General features: G+C 42.7%; 1 protein-coding gene across 3 annotated transcripts in view; it reads right to left on the reverse strand.

Annotated features, from left to right (window-relative positions):
* The window catches only part of rell1 (RELT like 1), a 64,875-nt gene extending 53,778 nt beyond the window's left edge, over positions 1 to 11,097 (reverse strand). Inside the window, exons 1-2 of one of the 3 annotated variants that reach the window (XM_046328093.1) lie at positions 10,862 to 11,097; positions 7,632 to 7,759 (exon numbers count right to left, since the gene is read on the reverse strand). In XM_046328093.1, coding sequence (XP_046184049.1) covers positions 7,632 to 7,665 — 34 coding nt within the window. In that variant the 5' untranslated portion in view covers positions 7,666 to 7,759; positions 10,862 to 11,097. Of the gene's footprint in view, positions 1 to 7,631; positions 7,957 to 10,861 lie in introns of those variants that run through there. The other 2 variants (XM_046328094.1, XM_046328092.1) reach the window with 2 other exon arrangements.
* Positions 11,098 to 14,273: the final 3,176 nt, after the last annotated feature.

Here is a 14,273-nt window from a genome sequence, read left to right on the forward strand (position 1 = left end):
GTCCGCCGACAGCCCTTTAGAAAATGGCCAAGAGAGGAGAGGGAGAAAGACAGAGACAGAATGTCAGTATCACCAGGGAGACTGCTGACTCCAGGGAGACCGTAATCCCTGTAACTTTCCAGCTCTCCCCTCATCTCTCGCGCCGTTGTTTTCCCTCAACATACGCTCTCTGGGAAAGTTTATTGGAGAGAAAGAGGGAAGCAGAAAGACAGAAGCAGAAAGAGAGATCTGCAAGACAGAGCAGGACTGTGGTGAAAGCAGTGTTTATCAGGACAGTTGACGGGGCCTGTTTATCAGGACAGTTGGCAGGCCTGTTTATCAGGACAGTTGGCAGGCCTGTTTATCAGGACAGTTGGCAGGCCTGTTTATCAGGACAGTTGGCAGGCCTGTTTATCAGGACAGTTGGCAGGCTTGTTTATCAGGACAGTTGGCAGGCTTGTTTATCAGGACAGTTGGCAGGCTTGTTTATCAGGCCAGTTGGCAGGCTTGTTTATCAGGCCAGTTGGCGGGCTTGTTTATCAGGCCAGTTGGCAGGCTTGTTTATCAGGCCAGTTGGCAGGCTTGTTTATCAGGCCAGTTGGCGGGCTTGTTTATCAGGCCAGTTGGCAGGCTTGTTTATCAGGCCAGTTGGCAGGCTTGTTTATCAGGCCAGTTGGCAGGCTTGTTTATCAGGCCAGTTGACAGGCTTGTTTATCAGGACAGTTTATCAGGCCAGTTGGCAGGCTTGTTTATCAGGACAGTTTATCAGGCCAGTTGACAGGCTTGTTTATCAGGACAGTTTATCAGGCCAGTTGGCAGGCTTGTTTATCAGGACAGTTTATCAGGCCAGTTGGCAGGCTTGTTTATCAGGACAGTTGGCAGGCTTGTTTATCAGGACAGTTTATCAGGCCAGTTGGCAGGCTTGTTTATCAGGCCAGTTGGCAGGCTTGTTTATCAGGCCAGTTGGCAGGCTTGTTTATCAGGCCAGTTGGCAGGCTTGTTTATCAGGCCAGTTGGCAGGCTTGTTTATCAGGCCAGTTGGCAGGCTTGTTTCAGGCCAGTTGGCAGGCTTGTTTCAGGCCAGTTGGCAGGCTTGTTTATCAGGCCAGTTGGCAGGCCTGTTTATCAGGACTCTTAAGGGCCATTGCTTGGACGGGGGCCGGCCATCCGTGTGCCATCAGGAATGGAGTGACACACACACCACAAGGTCTCTTTAGTTTGGGGAAAATCTTTCCACTTCCTCCGTGACTGACTGAGGCCAAAACCACAAGGTGCCCCCCCCACACACACAAAAACCTTTAGCCTGGTTCCGTGTTGGTCTTCCATGTTCACAGAGATGAGATAACAGGTGATGGTTTGGTCCCACAATCCTAGTGCGCGATGGTTGTGTTTCAGATTATTTTGTGCCCAATATAAATTGATGGTAAACAATGAGTGTCATTTTCTAGTCACTTTTATTGTAAATAAGAATATATGTTTCTATGCACTTCTACATTAATGTGGATGTTACCATGGTTACAGATCATCCTGAATGAATCGTAAATAATGAGTGATAAAGTTACAGAGGGTTAAAGATCATACCCTTAAAATCAAGGGTGTCAATCATGTCAGACAAGACTGTCTTAGATATTCCTGACTGAATCTGGCTCACAGGAGGGAAAGGTATTGGGGGGGGTCAAAGGTTACAGTGCGTATCTTCCCCCGTCTTCTCCTGACATTCCCCACGTGAGACATTCCATCCAGTGCCACATGAAGCAGACAATCGGGTCATTGTGTTTTCCTCCGGTGTGCATCCCGTCTGTGTGCGAGGGAGTGAGAGCGTGTCTAGTGACTGTGTGTTCTATGTGACAGTGTCTACATGTGACTGTACGATGTACTAACATACCACTCTCGGTGGGTGGATGTGTGTGTGTGTGTATGTCTTTGTTCCCCCATTGTCCCACTCACCCTGAAGCATCTGACTGTGGTCTACTCCGAACACCACTGACCAGTCTGTCTAATGAGTTCTTTCGCTCTGTTCTCGTTTTCCCTTATAGGATGTCAGTGGGCGGAGCTACGAGGGTCATCCGTGAAATGGGACACACCTCTTCCCCCTCCCCCCAACACGCAGAGGAGACTCTCTCCACACAGGCATACTGTTGTTTTCCTTTGGTTGAGGCGTTTTGGGGGCTTCTTTGCATTGTATTTGTTTTGGCACTCACACTACACTGTGACCTGGATATGGTTAACAAATATATTTATTAAATAAAGTTATTTCTCCATCTCCGCGCTGTCTCCTTTGTTACGGGCTACGAGCCGGGTTCGTGACATGCCTCTAACCGGGTCACGGAACCTTAGTGTATCCATCCCAGTTACCTGCCAACAGATCCAATGTTTTGGGGGGGGGGTCAAGATATGGATGTGTGTGTCGTACCACATCAAAACCCAAATATGAGCCTATTTTACTCCAATGTTTGTCTACAAACACTGTATAGCCTCAACCTAGTTACAACTATAATTTGTTATATCATAGACGGTCAGTCCTTTCATCCATATCTCAGTGTATTCTGCCGTTCTGCCCCTGAACAGGCAGTTAACCCACTGTTCCTAGGCTGTCATTGAAAATAAAAATTTGTTCTTAACTGACTTGCCTAGTAAAATAAAGGTAAAATAAAAAATAAAATTCATTTGAGAATGGTTACATTTCTCCTGCCTCATCCCTCACTTTACATAAAACACCTGATTGGGATTCAACTACACACAATGAAGGGACAGTTTAGGGGTCCATTTCAATAGTCTAAAGAGGCTTCCTCACCTCCCGTCTAACATGTTATCCTTCTCGAACTTACACAACAGCAGGTCCCAGAGCATCCCATTTTCCCCTCCCTTCTCTAGCTCCGTGTGGATCGTACACATATCACCAACAGAGAATCATGCTACCGTCAGCTTTGAAAGGCTAGTCATGGCTCACATCAACACCATTATCACAGAAACCCTAGACCCACTCCAATTTGCATACCGCCCCAACAGATCCATAGATGATGCAATCTCTATTGCACTCCACACTGACCTTCCCACTTGGTAAAAAGGAACACCTATGTGAGAGTGCTATTCATTGACTACAGCTCAGCGTTCAACACCCTCAAAGCTCATTAATAAGCTAAGGACCCTGGGACCATACACCTCCCTCTGCAACTGGATCCTGGACTTCCTGACGGGCCGCCCCCAGGTGGTAATGGTAGGTAACAACACATCAACCACGCTGATCCTCAACACAGGGGCCCCTCATATCGGCTCTTCAGCTTTCCTGCCACTCAAATAACCTGCGCAATAAAAACACACCTGGAAAAAATGAATGACTGTAATTTGCAGTGATGCGACATGGGGATATTATGAGGGTTCAATGTGGGCCCTGTGAGTGTTCGAGTACGTGTTGGTAAATAAGTTAGGAGTAACCATTTCCTCTATGGATGTCGCTGAAAGTTAAATATCATAGGCCCTGGTCTCTACATATTCCTTAGCTGTGGCACTACGCCACACACACACACACACACACACACACGTCTGAAACTATGTTGTAGGTGAATTCAGCCATTGAGGAAACCAATAGTATCCTCATCAATTTGAACAATACCAGACTATATCAAAAGTCGATTGGTTAATTAAAGAGACAGGGAGACGGGGGGAAACTCATAATGGCATACTGATCCCCTTCCTACAGAAGGTTTATGTCAAAAGGACCACATAATGCCAGTTATTATTGTCCAGTGGTTGACATTCACTGAAGCAGTAACTTCCCAGACGTGTTGTAGGTGTACGGAACTATTTTCATTGGTAGGTCCAGAGGTTTATGTCAACACAGGTCTCTGGGTAAGTTTACTGTTAAAACGGGATCTAGAAGAAGGCTAAAAAAATAGGAGCTTCCTGCTACGTGTCAAGTGGAATGGTTCCACTGAGGACAGATGACAGGATGTGGTTGTCTTTCTTTCCCCCCGTGAGGCTGTCCAACTACTTGTATTACATTTTAGACAAAGATAACCAGTTAAATAATGTATTAACACAGCTATAAATCACTGAACCAGAATCATATAAATACCATTGGAGCATAATCAGGCTAGTCTGATGTCACAAAAGAACGTAAGAAAAAGTACCTACTTTTAGGTGAAATTTATGCCTAATTGTCCAGAGAATTCCCTGAATTTTTGTATGTCAAAACTCTCTCCCTGTAACAGCCACTGATAAACAAAACGAAGTTAGGAGTGTCCTGCCCATTAGGAATAAGACTCGGCTGCTGTCTCGGATTCCCTCCAAGCTCCGGCCTACACAGAGCACCCGGCAGAGGAACGTACAGACCGGGGACACACATCTTACAACCACGTGCAGGTCTACGCTCTCGTGCTTAAACCACGTGTTGAACTTTTGTGTTTAAATCAAACCAAGGCTGAGGATTACGTTTTGGGCCTTTTGTGAGCAACAGACAACAGCTGCATGGTCACAAAGCTAAAGCTGAAAGGTCATATCCTCAAAGGTCATATCCTATGTTATTGTACAGGAGGGTCTGAAAGCTTAGAGCCAAAGCAGGAACTTAAAAGTAATGTGTTTTTTTGAGGACTTGTTCTTGGCATGTCAATGGCAATAATAACTCTGGTCTTCCTCCACTCAAATGGAATTAACGCTTGTCGTTTCACATTGTAAATGATGAGTGTTTATACCGATTTGGGTATTAAATTTAAATTCTTTAACCAGACAGCAGAAGTCATTCTTCCTGTGGATGCCTCATCTTCATACAGGACGCCACATGTTGATACCCACACTACTCTTTACTGCCCGTACCGCCTTACAACTACAACAATACACATTTAGATTAAAAAGAGTTCAATAGGTCAGGATTGGCCTATTATAGCTGCAGTTTTACATTTTGCACAAGGTGACGACAGAAACACAGGACTAGGCTGGACAGCCTATTCAACGTGCCTCACAGGAAATTAAAAAGCATAGCCCTTGGCAAACCTATCCACTTTGGTGATGAAACTTTGTATCACTGCAGGCAGGCTGGTCTCAGACTAGACGTAACATTGTAGACGAAAACCCAGGGAGATTAAATTAATATGATATGTTACCGTACCAATCGTACCATAAGACTAAAGGCTACTTGGTTGGTCAGGGTATATGTAAAGGCTACTTGGTTGGTCAGGGTATATCTAAAGGCTACTTGGTTGGTCAGGGTATATCTAAAAGCTACTTGGTTGGTCAGGGTATATCTAAAAGTTACTTGGTTGGTCAGGGTATATCTAAAGGTTACTTGGTTGGTCAGGGTATATCTAAAGGTTACTTGGTTGGTCAGGGTAGATCTATAACAAACCAAAAAATTCAAACACACAATCTCATCATGGACAACTTCACCATTTTAGGTCATTAACACCTACCTACTACATTTTAAACTACTTAACATGTTAGCTAACCCTTACCCTAACATATTGTACAAACTGCAATTTGTAACATGGACATCCATTAATTAACACAAATGTAAAATAAAACCATACACACACAAAAGTATGTGGACAGTACACATTGCATGTGTAAAAATCAAGCACACAGCCATGCAATCTCCATAGTCAAACACTGGCAGTAGAATGGCCTTACTGAAGAGCTCAGTGACTTTCAATGTGGCACCATCATAGGATGCCACCTTTTCCAACAAGTCAGTTTGTCATATTTCTTCCCTGCTACAGCTGCCTCGGTCAACTGTAAGTGCGGTTATTGAAAAGTGGAAATGTCTAGGAGCAACAACGGCTCAGCCGCTAAGTGGTAGACCACACAAGCTCACAGAACCGGACCAACAAGTGTCCCGAAACGCATAAAAATGGTCTGTCCTCAGTTGCAACACTCACCACAGAGTTCTAAACTGCCTCTGGAAGCAGCGTCAGCACAAATAATGTTTGTCGGGTGCTGAAAGAAATGGGTTTCTACAGCCCGAGCAGCTGTACACCAGCCTAAGATCACCATGCGCAATGCAAAGAGTCAGCTTGAGTGGTGTAAAGCTCACTGCCATTGGAGCAGTGGAAACACTTTGTCTGGAGTGATGAATCACACAACACCATCTGGCAGTTTGACGGAAAAATCTGGATTTGGCAGATGCCAGGAGAACGCCATCTCCCCCAATTCATAGTGCCAACTGTAAAGTTTGGTGGAGGAGGTATAACAGTCTGGGGCTGTTTTTCATGGTTCGGGCTCGGCCCCTTAGTTCCAGTGAATGGAAATCTTAACACTACAGCATACAATGACATTCTAGATTCTGTGCTTCCAACTTTTGGGCAACAGTTTGGGGAAGGCCTTTGCCTGTTTCAGCATGACAATGCCCCCATGCACAAAGCGAGGTCCATACAGAAATGGTTTGCCGAGATCGGTGTGGAGGAACTTGACTGGCCTGCATCGAGCCCTGACCTCAACCCCATCAAGCACCTTTGGGATGAATTGTAATGCCGACTGCTAACCAGACCTAATCGCCCAACATCAGTGTTCGACCTCACTAACGCTCTTGTGGGTGAATGGAAGCAAGTCCCCATAGCAATGTTCCAACATCTAGTGGAAAGCCTTCCCAGAAGAGTGGAGGCTGTTATAGCAGCAAAGGGGGGGGACCAACTCCATACTAATTCCCATGATTTTGGAATGAGATGTAAGTGGACACCTGCTTGCTGAACATTTGATCATGTAGTGTATATCAGTTATTTGTATGTCCCAGATGTTCCTTTACTATGTTAACCGGAGTCCAAGTTGCTGTAGGCTATCCAATAGCAGGTTTATGTAAGGCTACTCTGTTGCAACTAAACCGGGTATTCACTCCACGAGACGCAATCGAAGGGCTACGGATCTCGTCTTTGAGCAGTCCTTAGACGTCCCGATATTTTCAAACATGTTTGATTTTGAAATCATCACAAACACAATCTATAATGCTCTTTGTAGCGTAAAATGTGTCACGAAAAGTTTTGAGAACGGTGATATGCAATAGCCAATAGGAGAAGTCGCCAGTGAGATGACGCTGTTCAGGCAGAATGTGTTGACGCTCCATCCTGGAGCGATGCCTTCTAGTAGAAGTTTTGGACTTGCTTTGAACCAAAGCAACAAAAAAAAAAGTATCAAAACAGCTCTGAAATTCACAAAACAACGTTATTCAATTCAAAACGTTTGCTAGATTTTGAACTGTATGGTATGCGTGAACGTCTGACTTTGTGAGGCTTGCTTTGAACCACAGCTCGTAACTACGTTAAAATCTAATCAAATCATTGTTTTCGCCAGACAACATGGTATCGAGAATCGTCAGTGAAGACTCTTGTAGTGAAACATCGTTTAGTGTGCGCGCCACACACAAAAAAAATATATATATATATATTACTGGAGAGACGGTCGTTTAATTTGAATGGCTCAGCGATGTTAGGATTTTGAAAAGTCGTGGTGTCCACCCAGCCGCACCTTACAGAAACCTCGACTATGAATTAATTATAAGTAGCCACGGTACATACACATGACATTGATTTGTATCTCATGGTGCAACTTGTAGAGAAATTAAGATGTCAAAAATCACAAGTTCAATTGAGTCTGCATTGATTTCATTTTAATGAGGCGGATGCGAGAATTGGTCCAAAACACGAGGTAAAAATAAGTTGATAACTTACGTGGTACAACACTGATCCCAGTTGAATTAGTCATGCTCAAAACGACTACTGCCCGGCTGTGTGGCGATGTTTTCGGCGTGTGGCAGTCTAGTTTGGACGCTGGCACCTACGACCAAGGAGGACTGTGTCTGTGGAGGGAGGGATATGGTGGTCACTACAGCCACAAACCCCGCCTATTTCTTCAATTCTCTCACAATGTGATTTTAAACATAACCTTCAATTAAGATCAAAAGCTATTTGTTGTTTTCATTCATTGTTGTGATACTGTCATTTTTTACTTTGGCTGTGGTAATTAGTGGAAACCGAGGGAGGCGCGTTCATTTGGACTTTTTGCCCTGAATCGAGTTTGTATTTCCTCATTCGTATCCGAGTTCGGGAGGAACACCCTTTTCTTAAAGCTGTACCATACTTTCTTTAACGAGCGCTTCATCTGTGCGAAAAACTGATCTGTAATCAGAAATAAAATGGGTATCAATTCCAGCTTCATTATAAATTTTGTTTAATTTAAATACAGTTTATATGCATTCTTTTGGATAATACAGTGGTAGGCCTACGTCCAAATAGAATTGACCAATGTAATAGACTGTGGTTTATTCGCTTGTTAGGCTACCATATATTTCCCACAGTGAAAACGTTTAAAAGGTTTTATATTATCTTAATCGTGTGTATTGTTTTTATGCCTCTTAATGTATTCCCCTTCAAGGGCAACCCATCTTTCAGGGCAAGTGCAGAGACCCACCTGTTTTGAGACCCACCTGTTTTGAGACCCACCTGTTTTGAGCCCCACCTGTTTTGAGACCCACCTGTTTTGAGACCCATCTGTTTTGAGACCCATCTGTTTTGAGACCCATCTGTTTTGAGACCCATCTGTTTTGAGACCCACCTGTTTTTAGCCCCACCTGTTTTGAGACCCACCTGTTTTGAGACCCACCTGTTTTTGTTGTTGCCTGTTTTACATGTTATTTTGGCATTAATACGTGTGACATATCAGTTTGCAAACAATGTACAAAAAAATATTGCTTTAATTAAGCTGCATACAAACATGGTCTCTTTTTTTCTTTCTTGAGTAAGGCAGCTCCAAAATGCAGGTGTTTCAGCCTAATTTAGTGCTTTCTGTGGTGGTGGTGGTGGTGGTGGTGGTGGTGATGATGGTGGTGGTGGTGGTGATGGAGGTGGTGGTGGTGGTGATGGAGGTGGTGGGGCAGCCAGCGGAGTTTAGGGGTTGGCAATGTTCTCTAGTTGCGTCGTGATTGGCTCCGTTTTCTGTCATTCAGGGGTCACTACTTCACCGCAAAATTCAAGCCCATTGGGTGCTGCCATAGAGTTACATTAGAAGTGCCCATCCAAGAAGGCTCAAGGTCATTGGCCACAGATAACATTATGTAATCACGTTAGCTATACGGTAGATTTGATTGGACTGATCATGGCAACATCATACTTTCAAAATCTTAGCTGGCAAGCTAGACAAGCAGTCATCTTGAATCAACTTGACAATCTACTGCCAAATCCTTTTAATTTCTTGTCATATGAAGAGAAATTATTACACAACAAGTTTGAGATCGCAAATTCAACAATGAGTGGTTGGGAAGGAAACAGTGGCTAACTGGAACCATTGCAAAGCCATCACTAGCCTGCTATTCAGTGGAGTGGGTGTGTGGTCCAAGTCTGGGTTCAAGGGTCTCTTTTCTGTCACGACAGCATGACCTCTGCCACATTCAAAACAACTGGAAACTCGGAAATCTCAGACTTCAGAGAGTTCAAGACAACTGGGAACTCTGGAAAAAAATTAGCTCCAACTGGGACAATATGGTTTTGAATGGTCATCCGACTTCCAAGTCGGGAATTCGGGCCTCTTTCTAGAGCTACGACCTGAAGATCACTGCCGTCATGATTCAACCTTGTTTTTTTCAGAGTTCCCAGTTGTCTTGAAAGTACCATAAATACAGAGAATGACAGACTTTGATGACAAAGGAAGGACCGCCCCGCCACCTTCCTGTTCAAGTGAGCACAACAAGGTGAGTCCAAAAATGTATTGTATGCTGCTGCATAAATGATGTAATATGCCAGGGAGATATGTATACAGTAGCTAAGAAAGTAATACTAAGTGTATGTTGTGTAGTAAGCTGTTAGTAGCTCATGTGCCTCACCACACCCTTTCCCCCTCCTACTGTTCTGACTTGGTGGTGCACATGTAGCCTATAGCCTGTTTTAGAGAAATGTCATCATCGAATATTGTAAGAGCTTTCATTGTCTGCTTATATTCCCCCTTTATTTATCCTACAGTTCTGACTTGGTGTACAGGGAGAATACTGTAAGAATAGCCCAGGTTCTGAATTCTGTTGCTGTATATTTCAAAAGTGCTGAACAAATAGTTAGACTACGTCGGTCCTAGCCACTAATTAATGTCTTAATCTAAATTACGGACTGCCTCTCTTCAGCTCGTTGTCCCCTTATACCATAGTTTATACATCTCAATTGTCAGTAGAAACCACATTTGTTTAAGCAAGTCATCCATATCAGCTTTGTTTTTTTTAAGGGGAGTAAATGAGGCTGAATGAACTGTTTCGATGCCAGACAAGGCCCCGCTGATAGCCAGGTGTAGCAGTGGTTTCACTCCCATGGTGCAGGAGCTTCTTTTAAGTGTTTGCAAATTTAACGATGTGAAAAATGAATGGCTGAAAAACCATTGGAACCATTTCCGTGTTTTTATGGGCATTTATGGGGTGACACGGCGGTCTAAGGCACTGCATCTTAGTGCTTGAGGCGTCACTACAGACACCCTGGTTCAAATCCAGGCTGTATCACAACTGGCTGTGATTGGAAGTCACATAGGCTGGTGCACAATTGTCCCAGTGTCGTCCGGTGTATGCATCATTGTAAATAATAATTTGTTCTTAACTCACTTGCCTAGTTAAATATTTGTATTTCTTTAAAAAGACACATCCACTGTGGTGGACTTGGAAAACGATAAAAATGGCGACAATAGTACTGTTTGCCCCTTTTGAGAAGACATGACCAGGATATGCTTCCTTAAAGTAGATCAATTCTGACTAAGAGAACTACAAAAATATGTCATTCATTTCTACGTTTGTGCCGAAGAGATCTTACTCGCATAATTGTACATCTAACTAAAACGTTTGGTACTGTATTTTTCAATGGGGGAAAAAAGTGCATGAAAACGAATCGCCTCTCATTGAATAACAACAAAAACTTAATGAAATAATCCCTACCAATCACCGACGAAGGGGCGTAGACTTCAGCTCCGAACTTCCGCCATAAAAACCCTCGCTGAAGTCCAAAACTTTCGTCATGAAATAAATTAATATATTTTACCCAACTGTTTCGACTTCCAAGCATGCTGACGCCTTAAAACACCTTAACTTGAAATTTAAAAAAACGCTTATTGTTTCAGGTTTTTTTTTAGGGACAATAAACGTATCGTACTTAGGCAAACAACAACACAATGTCATGAAGCATGTGCTTGTTTTCAAGTCAAACTACAGTGAATAGCCTATATCATTTGAAAAACGACTCAAAGGCGTGGTTCACTTTGAAATAGCTGCTCCGTCGCCTGTCTGATTGGGTAACCATTTGGATGAGTAATGGGGTTTTTTCCTCGGCAGTTTAGCGTACAAGGTCCAGGCACATTAGCAGGCCAGTAATATGGTGTAATTTGTCAGGATGTATCGAACTAACAGATTTTTAGTGGCGTGTATATGAACTATGATAATTATATGTGCGCAGAGAAAGTTGTATCCGTAGTTTCAGCGTTTGGCTATGGAGGCAGATACCTGCCAAAAGGTATCTGAAAGAAAATCCATGCGTAAATTGTTAGGCTCGTTAAAAGAAAGCCATGCGTAAATTGTTAGGCTCGTAAAAAGAAAGCCATGCGTAAATTGTTAGACTCGTTAAAAAAAATCCATGTGTAAATTGTTAGGATCTTAATTAAGAAAATCAATAAAATCGTTTAAAAAAACATGCGTGAACCATGAATGTAAACGTGTCATTTAATCTGTGAACATACCAACGCCTTGTTACTGATTACAGACTAACATTTTATGCTTCAACTAATCTTGTTTTACAATAATACCTTTCAGAGTTTTGGCAGTTTCATGTCACCAACAAAAAAAACAACGTCTGTAAGGGGTGCTACTCGAACAAACATAACTCTAAATAAAATAAAAACGGAAAGGGGTATCCTGCATGTTTTCAATTTAAAATTCTCTATTACTCCTGTTGAGTTTATTTAATATTTAGGTAGCTAATATGTAATCAAATGTATTTCTAAAGCCCTTCTCAAAGTGCTGTACAGAAACCCAACCTAAAACCCCAAACAAGCAAGCAACGCAGGTGTAGAAGCACGGTGGCTAGGAAAAACTCCCTAGAAACCTAGAGAGGAACCAGGCCAGTCCTCTTCTGGCTGTGCTGTGTGGAGATTATAAAGGAACATGGCCACGATGTTCATAGATAACCAGCAGGGTCAAATACTTTGAAATAACTGCTGGTAATGAATTTGTTTGCCATTTTAATTAAGACTAGATAGCAGTGACGTTTCAGTCCGCTAGGTGTATCTACATCATGGTCATATCTCTGGGTGAAGTGGACATCCCCATGCGTGCGCCTTACTAAAAAAGAAATACAAAAATAAAGATCAATACATCAAACTACCCCTAGGTGGAGCCATATCCCTTTCTAACAAGCAGACAGGCGTTGTCGAGCAGTCTGCACATGCACAGACTGCTGTAAATTATGGTGCTGTATACTGAACAAAAATAGAAATGCGACAATATCATTGATTTTGCTAAGTTACAGTTCAAATGAGGGAATCAGTCAATTGAAATAAATTAATGTAGGCCCTAATCTATGGATTTCACATGACTGGGAATACAAATAGGCATCTGTTGGTCACAGATACCTTTTTAAAAAATGGACGTTAGCATTCAAATTTCCATGGATAAAAATGCAATTGTGTTGTGCGTAGCTTATGCCTGCCCATACCATAACCCCACCGCCACCATGGGGCTCTCTGTTCACAATGTTGACATCAGCAAACCGCTCGCCCACACCACACCATACACGTGGGCTGCGGTTGTGAGGCCAGTTGGATGTACTGCCAAATTCTCTAACACCATGTTGGAGGCTGCAAATGGTAGAGAAATGAACATTCAATTCTCTGGCAACAGTTCTGGTGGACATTTCTGCAGTCAGCATGCCAATTGAACACTCCCTCAAAACTTGAGACATCTGTGGTGTTGTGTGATAAAACTGCACATTTTAGAGTGGCCTTTTATTATCCCCAGCACAAGGTGCACCTGTGTAATGATCATGCTGTTTATTCAGATTCTTTATATACCACACCTGTCAGGTGGATGGATTATCTTGGCAGAGGAGAAATGCTCACTGACAGGGATGGAAACAAATCTGTGCACAACATTTGAGAGAAATAAGCTTTTTGTGCGTATGGAACATTTCTGGGATATTTTATTTCAGCTAGTGAAGAAACATGGGACCAACACTTTACATGTTGCATTTATATTTTTGTTCAGTTTACGTATGTGACAATTCTGATGGGTTTCTGCCCTCTTGTGGCTAGATTGACGCCAAGTCGTTACTATCCTCCTTTCCTTATATCATTTCCTTCATGGTCACTGATCTAAGAGGGGTTGATAGGTTTAGGCAATATACAACAGAAAGCTTTCCAACCATTTCACCTTTTTATGTGGGTATTAACAGAAATGAGGCAAAAGGGGAATTGGCTCACCTGAGGTTGTTGGGACACAGCATCTCAATTAGGGCACAATGTTGCAGAACATTCAGATATACATTTATTTAGTAGAACAAACATGCACCTGTGACATGCAGAATGAGGTCAGTTCCTTTTATTTAACTAGGCAAGTCAGTTAAGAACAAATTCTTATTTTCAATGACGGCCTATGTATGTACTCGGTTCCGGTGAGCTCCTTCCCAGGTCAAGCACTGCTTAGAGTTAAATTATCAGAATGAAAAGTGACCTAATCAAGTTGTATACATTTTTTTTTTAAAGGTAGACTCCGCGACATGACTTTGACACGAGCAGCACCGGAGATGTTGGAATGTGTGAGATGCAACACTTTGCTTTCACACCGTGTCTGTACATGTGCACGGGTTAGCTTCACTCTGTTCACAGCCTGGTAGCCAGGGCACTACAAAAAAAAGAGGAGAAGTTGAGCGTCACACGTCAACGCTCTTAGTTGTTTGCGGAAATTGACCCACTATGCTGTTTACTTTCTTCGTCTACGTCATATCTCCGAGTACACCTTTTAAAATGACCGTGTAGGGAAGACACCCTGAGACACTGTTGTGGGCTTTGGCATAGGGGTCTTACTGTCGTCACGCCTGTTGTCATGGAGACTTGATAGTGAGGAAATGAACATTAATTTCATTTTGTCATGAATAATTACTAAACAATTTTGATAACACTTTTTTTACCATCCTGTCCATGTGAAGTAACATTATATTTACATACAGTTGAAGTTGGAAGTTTACATACACCTTAGCCAAATATATTTAAACTCATTTTTTCACAATTCCTGACATTGTTGGAAAAATGACTTGTGTCATGCACAAAGTAGATGTCCTAACCAACTTGCCAAAACTATAGTT

Source organism: Oncorhynchus gorbuscha, linkage group LG25 (genome assembly GCF_021184085.1).
Source record: "Oncorhynchus gorbuscha isolate QuinsamMale2020 ecotype Even-year linkage group LG25, OgorEven_v1.0, whole genome shotgun sequence".
Classification (NCBI taxonomy): Eukaryota; Metazoa; Chordata; class Actinopteri; order Salmoniformes; family Salmonidae; genus Oncorhynchus; species Oncorhynchus gorbuscha.